At 40.5% G+C, this 20,637-nt stretch overlaps 1 protein-coding gene across 1 annotated transcript in view; it reads right to left on the bottom strand.

The window, feature by feature from the left end:
• Positions 1–11,849: 11,849 nt before the first annotated feature.
• The window catches only part of stum (stum, mechanosensory transduction mediator homolog), a 49,400-nt gene continuing 40,612 nt past the window's right edge, over positions 11,850–20,637 (bottom strand). The window contains exon 4 of the mRNA XM_084313999.1: positions 11,850–11,998. Coding sequence (XP_084170125.1) covers positions 11,964–11,998 — 35 coding nt within the window. The 3' untranslated portion in view covers positions 11,850–11,963. The remainder of the gene's footprint in view (positions 11,999–20,637) is intronic.

Here is a 20,637-nt window from a genome sequence, read left to right as displayed (position 1 = left end):
GTACTGTGGGGGAAAGTTTGGCTTTCCATGTTCCACTCAGGGGTGATGTAGTGTGCACTATGCAGTTACTGTTAAGTAGGGCTGTCAATGAATATTCTATATTCAAATAATGAATCGACTTGTAAATATATATATATATTTTTTTTTTTGACCAAATCTTTTTATTTTCAATTTTTTCAAACATGAAACAACACAACTCACAACACTGATTAGACAAAAAGGTTGTCATCCAGTAAAAGTATACCAAATAAAATAAAATATATACTATAAAAAGTGCTTACCGAGCCCCCTCCACCTCCAGGCCCGACAACCGCAAGCCACAACCCCGGAGGGCCCACAGCCCGGCCCTCCCGCGAGCCAAAGCACCACGCCTCTTTAGTGCCTCGACCCGCAGAGACCCCGAACCGCGGCCCCCCCCAGTCCGAGCCCACGATCACCAGACCCAGATCAGAAGGGGGTCAGAAAATATACGTAGGATCAATATTGAATGAAAAGTAATAAACAAAACAAAAATCCAAAAAACACCGTAACCATCAACATACATGAATATTCGCTCGTCCCCCCGTCCCCCCCCACCCCACCCCTCTCGCCCCAGGACCCCAACGTGAGACATCAATATAATAGCTTATTCAGTACTCAATTTCCAGAGTCATATGCGTTCTTTTAGTTTTTCCACCACAGCCCACCAGACCGCGATATTGGCCTCATTAACGTAAGGTTATGAATATAACCCAGTTCTGTTAGTTATGGTGCGCTCAGCACCTAGTTGCACTGTACTTCACTTCGTGCATAAACACTGAATAAAAAATTCCACCATGTACCTTTACATCCCAACATTCGTCTGATCACAGCCCCTTCCGCTTACCTTCATAAGCAGGTGTGTGGTCACCTACTCGCCTTCCCAAACTTTCACCACAAGGCGAGATCAAGGGCAGCAGCGGCGTCCTAGGTGCTGAGCGCACCATAACTAACAGAACTGGGTTATATTCATAACCTTACGTTCTGTATCGTTATGGCTTGCTCAGCACCTAGTTGCACAACAGGGGCTGAGCGGAGCCATAGCCCGACAAATGTACCCCGCTGAGGCCCCCCACAACCATCAGACCGGGGAGGACCGAGCCCCCCCGACCCTCCCTAATGGAGGTTACCCCCCCTATTGGAGGTTCACGGGAGGGCGACGGATCCGACCGTGCGAAGAGGCACTCAAGCAACTCAACGCACAGGGTGAGCAAACCGTGGCTTGACCCCACGACTACACACACGCACAACCCGCATGCCACCCGGGAACGAACGGAAGGAACAACCTCGTTACAGCCCCCAAAATCACGGGGTCAAGAGCAAACCCAACCCCGTGGCAAGGCCGTAGCAGCGGAGCGCGAAGGAAGACCCAGACCCACTGAAGGGACTGGATCCCCTGAAAAAGGGGGCCCGGAGAGGTCAATGACGCCAGGCATCAAGACCCCACCAGGTGGTCACTTAGTGACACCGCCCCCCACATCGCCAGCGTATTCGGATAAGGCCCCTCCAAGAGCGGGCCCTTTCACCCCAATAGCACACCGCCTGGCACACTGACCCTGCAGAACAGGCAGTCAGCATGGCCGTAAGCACTCAAAAGGTTAACCAACGGAAGCAGGCAGCGCACCGGGGAAACCAGGCAACAGGCTGTAACCTGAGCCTGGAGCACTGCGGACGAGACAGGCGCCAAAGGAGTCAGCTGAAAACAGCCGCCCCGGCGGAAGGGGCGTATGCTGGCGTTGTTGATCACCATGACAAAGCCTCCATTAAAAAAAACCCACCCAGAGGGGTCGAGGCAGAGAAGGCTGACATGATTGGCAGACGTCATGAACATGCAGGGGCACACTCAACCGGGTAACCCGGGAGTTGACTCTGCTCCAACACACCAGGGAATCAACCACCCTCGTGGTACAGACGGTGGTTGTTCCTATAACCCCTCAAGAAAAAACTACCTGCGGGTATACACTGGCTATACCGCAGTACAAGTGTTTCAGTTTTCAAAAAAGAATTATCCCAGGCCTACGGTATCAACGAAACTTTACTTCGGACCGGGCCCGGCGGCACGGGAAGCACAGGGTTACCAGAGGAGGTCCAAGACCACCCCAACAGCCCCCTCTTCGCCACGCGTGAGAGAGGAGCGAAAATAATGGAGAACCAGCCCTAAGCACACCGCACTTGGTATTCCCAGGCAGTCTCCCAACCAAGTACTAACCAGGACCGAACCTGCTTAGCTACCGAGATCGGACGAGATCGGGCGTGTACAGGTTGGTATGGCCGTAAGCCATTACGATAGTGCAGAGTACAACATGTACCCAACAAAGGGTCTCCATAACGCCTAACCCTGTGACACCCGGACCGACCCGGCATTTTTCCCCCCGAAAAAAGCACAAGTCCCTCAGGGTACCAGAACAGCAGATCTGCATCCCCGGCGGACAACGGGTTAACTGACCTGGACCAGCGTGACCAGACCAGTCCCGTGTCCTATCCACGCCGACATGCCCACTCCAGGAGATGCGTGTCGATCTAAAACATGAAAAGAGGGCGCCACCCCGACGGTCCCATTTGGACCGTGCTCAGTGGCCCACCCCACGGGCGTGAGACCCCTCTACCTATGTTCAGATCTATTCCGTTAACATCCCCCAGATATGAACGATAATTCATCGAGACAACCTAGTAAACTGGCGCTCGGAAGAGACAAAACTCCATCCCAGTTGCCCTATAAAAACGCTGTTTTAACAAGCAACCAAGGCGCACTTAGCCCCATGTGTGATTCTTTAACAGAAACACACCGAGCCAGCACTATGTATGCGTCGAGACCCAAACACATCAATGGATAGTCTAGCAAGACACCAAACATTGTTCCTCCAAGTCGCCTGGGAGAACGACACGGAGCCGTCGTGCTTCATGTACCTTCCTCTTTTTATTCAAAAAAGAAAGAACACAGACTGACATGAATCCCACGTGACACAGCTGAGGGTAAAAATTGTTTACATTTTTACATCCCACCATCCTCGCCATAGGGAGGAGACGGAAATCCCCAGAGACTTCCCACGCGAGCTGTATAGATTGAAAAGAATATATTGCAACATTGAGCTATGTAATATGTGGGTTAGGGCTCTCCGAGGAGGAGGCACTGAACCAATACACACTCAATAATCAAATTGAATTGAGCTTCGTGAGGAGGAGCTCTGACAACTCCCTGAAACAGATCCATAACATGGACCTGAACAACTCACGGAAGTCTTACCAACAGAGACGCGCACAGTGACGTACTCTATGACGGGGGAATTTCCGCGGTGCACACGCCAAATCTTCCAGGGCGTGGGACCAGGAAACTCCCCCCCCCCCCTCTTACCCTGTAACGTGCCGAACAGCAACGTGACAGGAACCTTGAAGGACAGGAGGTTTTAACCCCTGACCAATCAAAAAGGGGAGGAAAGGATTACCAGTTCACCCCTTTACGACCCCACACCCATGATACGATGTAATGACAAAAAAGAGCATGACACAGTCATAGTCAGCTACATGAAGTGTCTAACAGCTTCACACAGCTCATGTGCTAACCTGCTATCTGATTTTTACTAAGGAAAAAACACAGAATAGAGAGGGCCCCTTTAAGAGCCCCGGTACCAGACTTACACATGTGCTTCTGTGGCCAAACCTAACCCAGTTGTAGATCACAAGACACACACAACCCTTTATCACAAAAAAAATGGCAAGTACACTCTTGCTACAGAGGAACGCCGTTTTTCATAACGAGATAATACAGAATCCTTGATTATGTATTGGCCACAGGCCTTGCTAAGCACACACGATAAGTGACCAAACAATCTTTTCTTTAGGAAAATATAGTTTCTCAAGCAGTTAACACAACCCCAGCAATCAAGCTGAGGGTTACATCGTATCCCCACCAGGCCATGTGAGCGGTGCAGCGCGTGAGCGGCGCGGGGAGCGGAGCGGGCAGTTTTGACGTGAGCGAGGAGTGGGTTTTAAAATGGGTCGGCGCGACGTCCGGAGCGAGAGTTCTCCTCCGCTCCAATCCACTCCAGGCCGCTCACAGTGGTTTAACACTGATGTAATATACATGTAGTACAATGCCAAAGCAACAGATGGCGATGTACAAACATGAAGGCCATTTTCAACCAATGAGAAGGGTGAACCTGTGATATCCTACTCAGGCTTTGTCACTCACAGCCTGTTAGAAAAAGTTTTGACGCCATTGTTGTTGTCGTTAGCTTACATGCTAACGTTAATGGCAGCGACCATAGCAGTGTGGCTAGGCTAGCTATCATCGCTTAATAGAGCTAGTGAATGGATGAATTTAAATGTATTGATTTTGCTATACTACAGGCAAAAAGAACAATAGCTTTCAATTGGAAGAAAATAGACACACCCACAATCGGTGCTTGGATTAAAAACATGGCACAATGCATGTCTATGGAGAGAATAACATATATCCTCAGGAACAATATAGAGATTTACGAGGATATATGGAAACCATTTAATGAATATCTGAGAAGGGAAGATATAGGAGGGCTGCTATAGGATGAGTCCCCCCGCTCTCTCCCGCGGTCAGCCGTGACCCGGACCCCGGGAGAGACCGGAGGCACGTCAGTGAAGGTGTTGTAAAGATGTAATTTATTTTAATTTTTTATTTATTTGTATTTATTTTTATTTTTTATGTACATTTTCTTTTCCTCTTTTCAATTATTTATATTTGTGTACGAGCTATTCTTAGGTCAGGGCAAAGCTGGCAACTTTTTGTCAATAATCGAATTATTGGCTCGCTACGACCCTGTTTTGAAAGAGCTAATCAACCGACCAGAAGGGTCAGTGAAATACCTCAGTCACCAGATTCAAGATGAGATTATTTACATATTATCTCAACGTGTGAAAGCTGACATCATTGATGAAATAAACGAAGCCCCATTTTATTCCGTCATCATGGACACAACGCAAGATGTGTCAAAGATAGACCAGTTGAGTCAGGTTTACCGTTACATAACTGTTGTTAAGAACGACATGGATATTGCAACCGATATACAGATCAATGAAGTCTTTTTGGGTTTTGAAGTGCCTGAAGGTTCATCAGCTTCAGAGCTTGAAAACAAAATCCTTGGTTCTATAGAGAAAAATGGATTCGATCTGTCTAAATGCCGTGGACAGGGCTATGATGGTGCGGCTAATATGAGTGGTGTGTATTCAGGCGTGCAAGCAAGAAGCCGTCTCCTCGCTCTTCACGTTCAGGTCATCCCTCTCGATGATGTCCACCAGTTGCTGCGGGGACAACTCCACAAACTCCTGTGAGACGCGCAGCATCTCCTCAAAGTGGCACACGATGCAGAGATGGGCCTTGCGCCTCAGGTCAGGGCAGTTGTAGATGTCCGCGAACCTCCAGATGCCGACACAGTTTTCCAGAGACAGCTGGCCCTCTAGGAAGTCAGAGCACGCTCCTACTATGCCAGTGACGAGAAGCTGGTCGCAGCCACCAGAAGCTCTTCCACGTTCTCTGCTGTCACCAGCACAAAGCGTGTGTAGGAGTACTCTATGATGAGCTGCATCATACCCGGGGACACCCCAGGGATAGTGTGTAGACTGCTTTGTCTGAGTCGCTCCAGCGAGTGAAGAGGGCTCTGTGGGACGCAGAGTATAGAGATATCTTATGAGTAAACAGTAAGCAACATTCTGTCCTGTGTAGTCATATATTTTCACTGTAGAAGTATAGGGTCTTAGCACAGTATAAGTATAGTATATTTGTACAGTAGAAGTACAGTATAGTATCTGTTTACAGTAGAAGTGCAGTATAGTATATTTTTACAGTAGAAGTACAGTATAGTATCTGTTTACAGTAGAAGTGCAGTATAGTATGTTTTACAGTAGAAGTACAGTATAGTATCTGTTTACAGTAGAAGTACAGTATATTATATGTTTACAGTACAAGTACAGTATAGTATCTGTTTACAGTATAAGTACAGTATAGTATCTGTTTACAGTATAAGTACAGTATAGTATACGTTTACAGTAGAAGTGCAATATAGTATATTTTTACAGTAGAAGTACAGTATATTATCTGTTTACAGTAAAATTACATTATAGTATCTGTTTACAGTAGAAGTGCAGTATAGTATCTGTTTACAGTAGAAGTACAGTATAGTATCTGTTTACAGTAGAAGTACAGTATATTATCTATTTACAGTAGAAGTACAGTATATTATATTTTTACAGTATATGTACAGTATAGTATCTTTTTACAGTAGACGTACAGTATAGTATCTGTTTACATTAGAAGTACAGTATAGTATCTGTTTACAGTAGAAGTACTGTATAGTATCTGTTTACAGTAAAAGTACAGTATGGTATCTGTTTACTAACCAAGCTAACCTGAACCAAGCTAACCTAAACCAAGCTAAGCTGAAGCAAACTAACCTGAACCAAGCTAACCTGAACCAAGCTAAACTTACCTGAAATAGTCGCTGCAGTCACACAGGAGGGCCTTGTGGGCATTCAACTCAGTGCTGTTGACTTTAATAACTACATCACAGAACCTTCCATCCAGACGCAGCTCATTAACACTTTCACTGCCACTCACAAGATATCTCGGGTTTCCGATAGTTATGTTGAAAGCCACTCATGAGATTTCTCGGAATTGAATTGAATCAGGCACTATCCCTCAAGCCTTCAAAGTTGCAAAGGTTATACCACTGTTTAAAGCTGATGACCCCTCTGTATTCTCAAACTATCGTCCTATATCGATACTACCTTGTTTTTCAAAAAGTCTTGAAAAGCTGGTATATAGTAGAATCATGAAACATCTAGATGATAACAATATCTTGTTCAAACATCAGTATGGCTTTAGAAAAAAATACTCTACATATATGGCTCTTTTGCACCTTAGAGAAAAAATTACAGCTGCACTGGAGAAAAATGTATATACCCTAGGCATTTTCTTAGATTTATCAAAGGCTTTTGACACAGTGAATCATGACATTTTACTATCAAAAATGTCATGTTATGGTCTTAAAAAACAGGTTATACAATGGGTTGAGAATTACTTAAACAACAGAGAGCAATTTGTAGTTTTCAATGGTAATCGATCACAGCTGGCTGTACTAAAATGTGGTGTTCCACAAGGGTCCATTCTAGGACCCTTGTTGTTTTTGATTTATGTGAATGATCTTCCAAATGCATCCAGTTTATTGTCACCTATATTATTTGCTGATGACACAAATCTCTTCGTCACTGACAAGAATTTTGATTCCCTTATTGATAAAGCAAATTCTGGACTCATCCATTTTTCCTATTGGTTTCAGTTAAACAAGCTATCACTCAATGTCAAAAAATCTAACTTCATTATTTTTAGAAATAAGAACAAAAACATTTCAGACGGAATCAAGATTTGTATCAATAACAATGAACTTGCACAAGTTTCATCAGTGAAATTCTTAGGTGTCAATATCGATGAGAAACTCTGCTTTAAGAATCATTGTGAAATTGTTTGCAAGAAGGTTTCAAAATCGTTGGGCATTATAAAAAGGGTTAAAAAACAATTAAAAAATAGCACATTACTAACTTTGTATTACAGTTTAATTTATCCTCACATCTTTTACTGCAATATAATTTGGGCCAGCACTTACCCATCTTACTTACAAACAATCCATAGAGCTCAGAAATCCTTTGTAAGAATTGCAACCAACTCTTCTTATTTAGCCCCAACCAAACCATTATTTAAACAACTGCAACTACTCACAATTTATGAGGTCAACAAGTATCAAACAGGGGTTCTTATGTACAAAGTAATTGGTCTTCCTTTATCTTTGCCACATTTTTTTCAAACTTATTTTGAGTTTAATTCTCATTATCATGCACATCTCACAAGAAGAAATAAAGACTTACGCATTCCTTTCTGTAGGACCTCTGTTGCCAAATTCTCATTTGTTTATCAAGGTGCAGTGATGTGGAATGATATACAAAATCTAATAGAAACATGTTCCACTTTAAATATATTTAAAAGTAAGCTTAAAAAAGAACTACAGATCCTGTAGTCTATAGTATCCATGTGTATTTGTGTAAAGTATTTTAAAATCTTTTACCCAACATTATAATATAATATATAATGCTGTATTGTATGTATCTGTGTGTATGAGAGAGGGATATACACATGTGTTTGTGCATAATGTGGGGACGGGAGGGATTGTTTTTGTGTAGTTATCCTATATAGGGGAGGTCGCTTATAAGCCCTTGGGTTTTTTGACCTTTCCTGCACATTTTAACTGTTCTTCTTTTTACTTATTTTATTCCAGAATGTATATTTGTAAGTGCGAATAACAATAAATAAATAAATAAATAAATAAATAAATAAATAAATAAATAAATAAATAAATAAATAAATAAATAAATAAATAAATAAATAAATAAATAAATAAATAAATAAATAAATAAATAAATAAATAAATAAATAAATAAATAAATAAATAAATAAATAAATAAATAAATAAATAAATAAATAAATAAATAAATAAATAAATAAATAAATAAATAAATAAATAAATAAATAAATAAATAAATAAATAAATAAATAAATAAATAAATAAATAAATAAATAAATAAATAAATAAATAAATAAATAAATAAATAAATAAATAAATAAATAAATAAATAAATAAATAAATAAATAAATAAATAAATAAATAAATAAATAAATAAATAAATAAATAAATAAATAAATAAATAAATAAATAAATAAATAAATAAATAAATAAATAAATAAATAAATAAATAAATAAATAAATAAATAAATAAATAAATAAATAAATAAATAAATAAATAAATAAATAAATAAATAAATAAATAAATAAATAAATAAATAAATAAATAAATAAATAAATAAATAAATAAATAAATAAATAAATAAATAAATAAATAAATAAATAAATAAATAAATAAATAAATAAATAAATAAGGGATTTTGGAATGGACTCAATGAAAATGGATGGGGGAAAAAATCCGGTACTCCACATTTTCCAGTCCACTGATCCAGCCGGGGTTACCACAGTTCATTCTGGAGCCTCTGAGACCCGCGGAATCATGTACTGCACTGTACACACGTTGGATCCATACACTTATTGATTTTTTCGAATGGTGATCAGGAATTGGAATATACCAGTTGGATACCATCTGATGTCAGGTAAGGAATCTATGTTATCAGTGTTAGGATAATCAGACTAATTTTGATGAGATATAGGCTGTTTTGTGAAATGGGCTCTTTCGGTTTCACTGTAAAAGTCCAAGAGGAAATGAACACAGCGATTATCCGTGCGCGGCTCGAATGTGCTTGCGTGCACGTATAATATTGATCATCTAGCATTTATTTGAAAACGATTCATAAATAGGCCGACAAATATCAACGTTCTGGAATATTCCAGTAAAAGACGATTATCATAGAATGGTCTAGAATGAACTGTTTTTGACCTCAAAACGGGTGCTTTTCAAAATGCTCTCAAACGGAAATGAAGTGATAAAAAACCAATCTGCCTTGACAGCACTGACTGGAAAACTATTCTTTGATAAGCGACGGGCAGATTAGACACAATTTAAAACATAGATTAGGCGATATTAACGTTAACATTGAAGTGGACCATGGCATCAAGGGGGTAAAAAGGAAAACCCGGCGTGGCACTCAAAGTGTTAAGGATTGTACAGGACATTGTTTCCTTTTCCATGTGGGGATTTTAAATTGTATCTACAGAATATATTCAAGCTTACAGACAAATAGCCGGAAACAACAAGTGAGATCTTCACTTGTCTTCTGAGATCTGAGATATTCTGAGAGAATTGTTGAATACTGTACACAAATGTTCTAGATCTAGAATGTTCTATTATGACATCATACTGTGACATCCAGTGATGGGAATAATGAATAACGGCATTCGTTTTTTCAGTAACGAGTAATCTAACGGATTACTCTTCCAATCTTAATAACGCTGTTACCGTTACTGCCAAAAAATGCGGTGCGTTACTATGATTGAAGCTGTTTATTTCATCAGACAGATCTCTGCGCTGAGAAGCAATACTTTTTTTCCTTGGTTAGTGGGCAGTGCGCGATTGGCTGAGGTTGAGTAAAATGTCATGGTAAGCCAATCAGAGGTAGAGGTGGGCGGGTGTTCGAAAGAATCCAGAGTCTGACACACAGCGACAACACAAGCGACTCAGTCAACGAGTTGAGTTTTGATAGTTTGTTTGGCGAGCCCAAATAATCCAAAACTAATCCAACAAACAACACAAGCGAGCAGTCAACGATAGACCGCGGGTCCATGAGCATTTTTTGTTCACTCTTGTGTTAGTTGTGTTGCAGCGCAGGGCACTACAGTAGTGGAGGCTACAGCCTTATCAACAGTGCTGCACCTCCTGGTTTAATAGCACAGTCTTCAGGTGCTCAGAGATATATATATCTGTATGTCATGCATGTCTTAACACTAGAACAGCCATGGAGAAAATGTCACTGATTCCCGCCGGAAGGGGTCAGATGACCCCACAGCTTATATGAGATATATGAGAAAAATAAACAGTGTAAACTATATAATTACCTCTTAATATAAAAATATGAGGTTTACCACAAGTTTGAGTGACAATTTTTTATTTTATTTTAATTTTTGGATGGAAGAGACTCACATTGACGGGGCAAAGAGCCACATGCGGCTCGTGAGCCATGGGTTGGCCACCCCTGCGCTAGACGCTCACAAAGTGCTGTGACTTTCCACATATTATATATTCCATATATATGTGGAATAACGTTCTAATAAAATTTTCCTGATTATGTAATTGGTTTGTCATGACAAACTAATAAAAAATCGCGATTTACCCGGTGGCTACAACAACACACAGTGACTACTAGCCCCTTACGTGACTGCGGTTTGCAAGGTACTGTGTGTTGTTGTAGCCACCGGGTAAATCGCGATTTTTTATTAGTTTGTCTTGACAAACCAATTACATAATCCAACATATGTGTAAAGGCACAACATATTCCAGTTAACGGTATATTTTTTTAATGAATCGTTACGGCGCAATCAATACTTCCATCCGTTCGGGACCTCCATGTTTTGGGGGTATTCATCAGAAAAATCGGATCCGGGATTTGGCTCCCATCAGTCGGGCAAGAACTGCGGGTTTTCAGCCTCTCTCCTCTCTCCTGGAGCTTAAGGGGGAGCTGTTAAAGGGAGTGTGACTTAATTATCTGATCAGGACACCATTACTATATACTCTACATATCTTTACATAGCAATCATTCTTTGCTTACGACACTATTACTACACTATATCTTTACATAGATGTCATTCTCTGATCCGGACACCATTACTACACTATATCTTTACATAGTAAATAGTTGTTTGCTGCTATGTTCAAAATCTGAGATATAGCACCTTTAAAGACTAACTAGTTAAAAGGTCTTGAGGAACGTAATACTGACTCAGACTGATTCTGTCACTCGATCAGTCACTAGAGCACCAGCATATCGGATCCATGCCATCTCAGCGTCTGAAGGCTGACGTTATATTAATTTCTAGTGTGAAATCACTGAGGCTGATATAGTAGCCCAGCTCATCTGAATAGTTTGTCACATTCAGCAACGGTAATTAAGGGGGCCAGGGCATGAAGACATTTTGTATTGAGTTAATTACCAGTCAATCAGCCAATGAGCAGAGTTTTTGCCCTGGTAACAGCAGAGCAGATGGTTTATTGGATAATGAGTAAATATCTCTTAATACTGAAAAAGTCTTGTTTTCATCACAGAACAAAACATGTTTCTTTCTTTCATTCTTTAATAAATTGTCCATCCATCCGCTAAAGGGCAGAGCTTAAGCTAATCAAATGTTATACAGTAGATGGAGTCAGGGTTCAGGTGGGTGGGGCTGTCCGTGTGTTCCAATCAGTTGACCGAAGACCGATGCCAATCAAACCTGCTGTGGAACACCCTGGTCTCTGCATCCTAGAGAGAGAGAGATAGAGAGATAGAGAGAGAGAGAGAGAGAGAGAGAGAGAGAGAGAGAGAGAGAGAGAGAGAGAGAGAGAGAGAGAGAGAGAGAGAGAGAGAGAGAGAGAGAGAGAGAGAGTTCAGTTCATATCCAGATATATGCGTACGTGAAAAATATTAGTTTTTCAATATCTTGACTCCTAGACTACCTAGAATCTAAATAATCAAAATCTACATTTTCTGCCAGTATACAAAAGCTAGTTTGAGCAATTGCAGGTTTATTGCAAGGTGATTGTAATTGCAATTATTACACAGTTTTGTTGAATACTTGACTCTGATTGGTCAATTATGGCATTCTGTGGTCTGTTATCAATGACACTGGGCAGAAACTGTATGAAGACTACGTGTCAGAGAGAATCAATGGAGAAATCAGCCTCTGGGCACCAGTCAAGTAGGAAATCAATACAATGTTCATGTCTGCCAACAAGAAGTCAACTGTGAAAATCTGAGACAAAATTGTAGATTTGTAGGAGACCAAAGATCTGTATGGCAGACTGTTGGTCCATGCCTGGTCTAACAGACAGATTGACCAGAAACAGGCTGTTGGCAACTACACTCACACAGACACCAAGAGCACTCTTTTCCCCCATACACTGATGCACTGATAAGTCAAAGTTGATCCACCTGGCAAGCTGGCAAAGGAGGTCACAACAGATCAGGATCAACCACAAGCTGCAGGTGAAGCTCCAATGGACACTGAAACTCTGGAGATTTGATGAGATGAATATTTGACTTTCCAAGGCTAACTCTTTGATACCTACAAGGCTAATTATTTGATACAGGTGATTATTTGAAGAACATCACAAGGGAGAAAAGAAGACATGAGGAAAGATCCATGAGCCGCTTACTTTCTCATAACCACACAAAGGCTGATCCGACCATTGAATACAGCAAAGACTCCCCACAGCTTGTCATTGCTTCTGCTGCAGGACACACCAAGAGCAACAATCAATTGCACTTTGAAGGCAACAACCATGAAGAAGACACGGTTTATCCACCATGCAGTTCTGGCTTCATGTTGCAACCCCTCCGATGCACAACTCATGTTCTTCTCCCCAGACACACATACTGGTGCTGATTGTAGCAACTTATCATGAAATCCTACTGAAAAATACTTGTGTTTGAATGGCATCTGGAATTTTGGAAATTAAACCAATATGGAAAGCTCTGGGTGCAGATCGAGCAAAGGCTTCGCCAGCATTTCATGCATTTACTGGAGCAGACAACACTGGACAGTTTTCTAGAATAGGAGTTACCTGGCTGAACATCAAAGCAGATGGTCGTGTCCTCAAGGCTGTGCAGATGCTTTCTCAAACCAGCAAAGTGACAGAGGATTTGCACATTGGCTAGGTTTGTATGCAAAAAAACACCCCTGAACTGAGATGGCATCTTTTCTCCAAGCACATGAATGAATGAATGAATGAATTATTTTATTTCGAATGTTTACAAATAAATAAACAAACAAATCATTTTTCGAACATTTTCACAAATAAACAAACGAAAAGGATAGGTTTGAAGCTGAAGGCTTATAGAGCAACCTACCCCTAATTCAAAAAACAAATTCAAAAAAGTTAAAGTTTTCAAAATATAACAAACAAAAAAATAAATCAACAATCAAAAATCAACAAAAACCGATCCAGAAAAGAACAAAAAAAGTAAAAGTTTGCAAGGTAAAACAAACAAACAAACAAACAAACAAACAAAAAAAAAATCAACAATCCACAATCAACAAAAAACATTCCTGAAAAGAACATAAGCCAACTAGTGCACTGCAACCTTGCCCAGGCCCGACGGGGCCCGGCCCGGCCCGGCGGGTTCGGGCTGGGTAGGGCTTTTTTTATAATAAATAATTCGGGATCGGCCAGAGAAACATTTGGATGTAATTACCGCAGCGCGCAGGGAGAACTCAGGGGACAAGTTCAACTCGATTGGTTGTGTTGGAATATAGCCAGTTGGCGAACGTTTTAATTTGTTCTTGGGATGTATGTAGCTGGTTGGCGAAGTTTTGTTAACGGTGTTCAACTCGTTGCTGACGTCGTGGTGAGTGATGTTTATTATTTGCTGGGTCGCTACCTGTTTTGTTGTGCTTTTCATAATGTTGCTCTGCTCGAAATCTGATTTCTGAGTAGGCTATTGTGTGTCGTGTGTGTGTGTGTGTCAAAGAAGATTCTATAGCCTTCAATACGTTTTACGAGGCTGATGTGTGAGTCAGTCTATAAGCGAGCACTGGGAGAGACGGCATTCTAATAAGACCGAAACAGGCTATGTAAATGCTTCTTAGTTTTGTTTATTTATTACGTTCATATAAAACCGTGTTTCGAATATTTAAAACAAATACAAAAAAAAATTATATTTTAATAATAATAATAATAATTTTTTTCTGGTTTTCACGCGGGCTAGGGCTTAAAATATTATTTACAGTCGGGCTTATTTTCGGGCAGGGCCTGAAGTTCACGGGCTCGGGCAGGGCTCTGGCTTTATTTCAAGGCCCTTGCAGACCACTAAAGCCAACATAGGAAAATCTAAAATTCATCTGCAATACCAGAGTTTCATGGTAGAAAAAAAGATTGTAGGTTAAATTTTACTATAAGATTCTAGAACCCTGTTTTTAAACATCTTTTTAAACTTAAAAATACTCCTGCTGTTTTTTATTTCATCCGGTATATTGTTCCAGAGTTTCACTCCTTTAACTGACACAGACATGGCACATGCACATGTGCCAAAGTGACATGGCACATGTCAAGCACATGGCAGCACCAAGCACATGGCAGAAAGTGATACGCTCCAACCCACACTTACATTTACATTTACATTTAGTCATTTAGCTGACGCTTTTATCCAAAGCGACTTACAAGTTCTGTACGACAAGCCATCAGGAAGAGCACAACTCTATCAGCTGAGTAACAATGTTCATCAAAGTGTTGAGTGCTACAGTGTAGGTTAGTTTATTAGGACAAGTGCATGACAGTATGGTTAGTTAGGGTTAGATTTTTTTTTTTTTTTTTTTTAATTCAGATAATGGTTGAAGAAGTGAGTCTTTAGTCGACGGCGAAAGATTGGACGTGTTTCGGCTGTCCTAACTGGGGTGGGTAGTTCATTCCACCATTGTGGGGCAAGGACTGGAAAAGCCCCTATCCCGGCCAGAGTGTGGGGTCAGGGGTCAGGCAGACATCGCACAGCAGACACTTGACCCACTACAGAATGGTTACTACAAGGATGGCCAGCTGAAACCAATCACAACTGAGTCCCTCCCAGCACCAGGAAGCCATCATTGAGATGGTCAGATGTCATTGTAAATCAGACTGCTCTTCGCGCAGATGTCCGTGCAATAAAAAAAATAATATATCTTAATTCTAGGTGATCTAGGAGTCAAGATATTGGAAAAGCTAGTATTTAAAGGTAGCTGTTTTTTTTATTCCAAGATGGCAGTCATATATATATATATATATAAACAGCTACAGTATGAGCCCTCTATGTGGAACTATGTACAGCTATGAGTCCCAAAGCAACCTGTGGTTAGCCTACACCTGTGTTATTTGATCTGTGGAATAATATAATGATTCCCCAACTCTCTCATGTAAAGACATCCCCCTCCCCTGATATTATACATTAATCTCACCCACATAATGAAGAGAAAGGTGAGTAACTGTGGAATAATATAATGATTCCCCAACTCTCTCATGTAAAGACATCCCCCCCCCTCTCCCCAATCCTGTATCCCCCCCCCCCATTTCACCTATCAAATGGGACCACCTCCCCCCCTTTTAACTATATAATGCTCCTCCCAACAACATTCCATGTCTCTTTACCTGGGTCATTTCAGCTGATCACCTGGGGCGAGAGCCTCAGCCATTCTCTCTATGTACTATGTGTATATTTCTATCTGGTTGGTTAATAAACCTTTGTTATTATCCAAACCTCGGTTGACTGAGAACATTCTTCTTCAGGATATCCACGAATATCCCACAGATCCAAACCAGTACAGTACTACAACAAAGAAAGGGAGTCTGGTCTCAACAATACAAGGTATCAATACAGGGCTAGTCTGGTCTCAATACAGGACTAGTCTGGTCTCAATAAAGGACTGGTCTGGTTTCATTAAAGGACTGGTCTCACTGTCTTCCTGCAGAAGACACACCTACCATCAGAGACTTCCGTCCACGAAGGTGGTGTAGAAAGGAGAGAAGAGAGAGAGAAAAAAATTAAACACAAGAAACAACAAAGAACGATTCAAGAAATTAAGAGAGAAAACAAGAAAGAAATTATTAATAATAGTAACACTGATGTTGACTGAACTAATGTTAATGCTACTAATACTGAACTAATCTTAATGCTACTAATACTGAACTAATCTAAATGCTACTAGTCCACTCAAATGGACACTCAAATATTTTCTAGTATTTTGTGAGAAATTTGACTTTGTGTTTTTGATTGTATTATTATTTTAGTCATTCAGACGCAGCAATTGACAGATTGTCAACAGACATAGTGTCAGACAGACAGACAGACACACAAGACTAGATGTTTGATAGAATAAAATGACAGACAGAACTAGAAAGCTGTGCTCAATAGAGCACAAATCTCTACCGGGGATGCTTCTTCACCATGATATGATGTAGGAAATGTATTGATCTTGTAGATTATAGTACAACAAAAGTGAAACTCAGTTTGTTACCTTTAATAGCAACAAATAAACCTTTTTTAGGGGTTAGTTTTTCATTTCAAGTTTCAAGTTTGTTTATTTTTTTTTGTGAAATTATTTTTTTTATAATTTTTTTGACATGACATAAAACTAGACACAAGCATTAACAGTAAATATCCACAATAAATCACAGGATTATACATTCCAATATTTGAATCAATATAAATGTAGTTTACGAGATATATACATTATACTTGCAATACAATACAATACATACATATGCTCTTACTCGCTCTTCTTCCCCCCCCCCCCCCAGGACCCCCCTTGGATAATCCATCCATTATTTCGCTTCTAACCAAGGATTAGAATTATATGCTAACCTTTATTCTCTCCACCACTTCTAACCAGATTGCAATGCTGGCTTCATTGACACCTAAAATTCTTGCTGTAGATATCTCTAGATAAATCACATCGAGATAAGTAAGAGCCCATACCTTTAGGCACATTTTATCCGGTTGAATCCAGCGTGATGCTATCAGCTTTTTAGCAGCCGTAAGACCGGACAAAATTAGTCTCTTTAGTTGTTTAGTGACTGCTATTTGAGAAACATCATTCAACAGCAATACAGAAGGCAGTACAGGTATGTTCAGATATAAAAATGTTGATAATTGCGTGGTTACTTCTTCCCAGAATATCTTAACAGAGGGGCATTCCCAGTACATATGTATAAATGTACCGATATCGCCCCTTGAACACAAGGAGCATAGAGAGTCTTGTTTAAGCCCCATTCGGTTACATTTTATAGGAGTCAGGTAAGTCCTATGAATATAATTAAGATTAATCTGTTGATGATCCGGGTTGCGTGACGCTAGTCGAACGTTTGCCCAGACTTCTTGCCAATTAACACTTTAACTGCCGGAAGATGCTTTTAGGCGTCCTTCCCCGCCATGCTCAAGTTGCCGAAGACGCCGTAACTCGTCTTTGATATAAATATTTCAAAAATCTGTGATCGGAATCATATTTCCTTTCCGGGGCCCTGAGACACAAGTGTGATCTCCTCTCAATCCTCTAGCGGTTCAAGACCGCCATCTGGTGGCCGATCGGCAGATCGAAAAAACTGATGTTACCTTTAACCCGGTAGGACTCACTCCATATGGGGTCCGGGCACTCGCTAGTGTTAGAGAGACTCAGTCTTCACACAGTGAACATCGATCGCTGCAAATAACTCGAAAAAACAACATGATTTGGACGTATATATTATTATACAACCTGGAAATGGACCGGATATTTCTATATCCCATAATAGGAAAATGTCTGTTCCACGCTCATCGCCCAACGGCGCGAGGAAGATACGGTAAGATTCAGCGTTATTTTTCAATGTGTACGATACTAACTGCTATGATGAACATTTGACCCACATTAGATGAATGGTATAACGCTGCCCACGGAATTATAAACGCCCCCTCGGCCATCCGGTCAACATCAGATTACGTGTAGTAACTTCCAGAAGTCCGTCCAGTTGGATTTTTTTTTATATCGCGCCGATTGCTATCAAACTGTATTTCATCATCAATATAATGCATTTGGAGCTATAAATCACGTTCTGAAGAAAGCTGCAGAAAACGATAAAAACATACTTATACTTTAGACCATATTTTACTATGAATATGTGAATGAAAAAGTTTAACGTTGCTACACAATGAACAATACATATAGGACTTTGAATGGGCCCTAATAATGGCAATCTAGCAATAGGATTTAAAAGGTTATAGCCCTGCAAAGAAGGGGAACTTATCCATAGACAAATAGAGCTGGCAACAGATGGTATATCATGAATTTAACCTCCGGCAGCCAAAGTGTTAAAATCCACTTCCAAGTCTGGTATATCCCTCCTCCAGACTGAAGTTTGTTTATTATTTGTCATAATAAAATACAGAATACTTTATGATGAAATGCTTGTTTCTGTATGAGCCTGTTACGGACGGTGTCCTTATGTATATATATGTATATGTTTTGTTTGTTGTTGTCTTTTGTCTCCCTCTTGTGTCTACATATCCCCATTCTCAGATGTCTCCCAGTTCCAGCAGTCAGCTGGTTGCAATCAGCATCTCACTCCAGCAAAAGCAGCAGTTCAGTGGCAGCTGTTGCTGATCTGCAATCAAGCTCTACACCCCTCCATATATCCTAGACCATGTGCAGTGTTAGTTAGCTCTCTGGTTCATTGTTGTGGTAAAGTAGAGCTCTTGATGTCTTTGGTGGTAGAGCTCTGTCTGTGTCTGTGGTGGTAACTATATCTTGTGTTGTTTGATGGTAGAGCTCTCTCTCTGTTTTGGGTAATAGAGCCGTGGCTCTTTAGAGTCCTTTTTGGTACCAGAGTTGGCTAAAGCTCTGTTTGAGTGCTTTGTGGTATCAGAGCTGGTTAAAGCTCTGTTTGAGTTATTTGTGGTATCAGAGCTGGTTAAAGCTCTGTTTGAGTTATTTGTGGTATCAGGGCCCTGTTTCATGTACGTGGTTCAACTAAGTCGATCAAGATGTCCATTATCCAGCTTCAGTTAACCCGATGTTCGAAGCCGGGATTTTCCTGTTTCACAAAGGTGGATTCAGTCTCGTTAACTCAAGCCAGACTTGCGAGTCAGGCTAAATGCGCGCGGCCGTTTTAGGTGAAAAGCCAGCACGTATCGATGGCAGAGACCCTGATTCTCAACGGCATTGATTGATTAATTGATTTAAGACTTTATTGACAGATTGCAATACGGCTCAATCGCCTCGCCGACAAGTTAAATGCGTTATCTATAGGCTAATTCTAAGTCCCTCATTACCTCAATCAATCAGATTATATTTCTTTAAACTTGCCTGCTGGATTGAATAATCAAATGAGATCTTGCTAGCGAAAATGATTAGTTAACTGTTATACAGAATTACGATACGGCCCTCTTGCCCATTGATTGATGTATAGTCAATCTTTAACTTATCTCCAATGTGGTCTAACGGGTTGTTCTTTTGACTTTCACACGGACGACCGGGGTTCAAGACCCTAGTCGTCTCCTTTTTTTTGCAATATAGGAATAATTCAATTTGGTGCACGTTGAGAGCTATATAAAGAATGACATCCTCAATGCATGTAGATTTATAATATTTTAACTTAAAACCAGGCTACTTTGGCGTATAATCATTAATATTATATTCAAAAGAATCATATTGGAAACACCAGGATTTGAACCCGGGTCGCAAGGTTGGCAGGCTTGAGCACTACCGCTGGGCCACTGTGCCAGATGGGATAAATTCATTGTTTATACATTAATGAACGAGAGACCCGTGTTTAGAATATTCCTTATTTTGAATGAAGTTTTATTTCTTTATCCTCATTCATTCATGTGACGTCAACGGCTCATTCAATTTCTCAAATCCGTCAAACAGCGCATCTCATCAGACATCTTAATCCCAGTTACAATTAAAATAACCACATTTTTGTGTACATCGCACGAGCGAGCGCCACCGTCGCCACGGTATATATAACGTGCATTATTTAGGACAAAGTGAATTTAATATCAGCATTTTGGGTCTATTTTACATTTCAAAAGCCCCCTCTGGAAGAATGGAGCACAAAAACGTAATTCAGAATGGTATAATGCAGATCGTAGACTGTGGGAATAGTTTCAGGAAACGAGCTGTCACTTCTTTGCGGGGGCGTGGCTCTGCGTGATCGGGCTAACTTGAACTTGAACTCTGCTTTCGAGCAGGCTCAAACTTTTGGATCTGTTGGCATGGTGATCTGGAAAATCCACGTACATGAAACCGGAAAGTCCGGCTAACCCAGTTATCCAGCTAAAGTTATCCGGCTAACTCAGTTATCCAGGTACATGGAACGGGGCCCAGAGCTGGTTAAAGCTCTGTTTGAGTTCATTGTGGTATCAGAGCTGGTTAAAGCTCTGTTTGAGTTCTTTGTGGTATC

This window comes from Notolepis coatsorum (assembly GCF_963971535.1).
Source record: "Notolepis coatsorum genome assembly, chromosome: 5".
In the NCBI taxonomy this organism is placed as follows: Eukaryota; Metazoa; Chordata; class Actinopteri; order Aulopiformes; family Paralepididae; genus Notolepis; species Notolepis coatsorum.
This window is presented reverse-complemented; position numbering and strand designations above follow the sequence as displayed.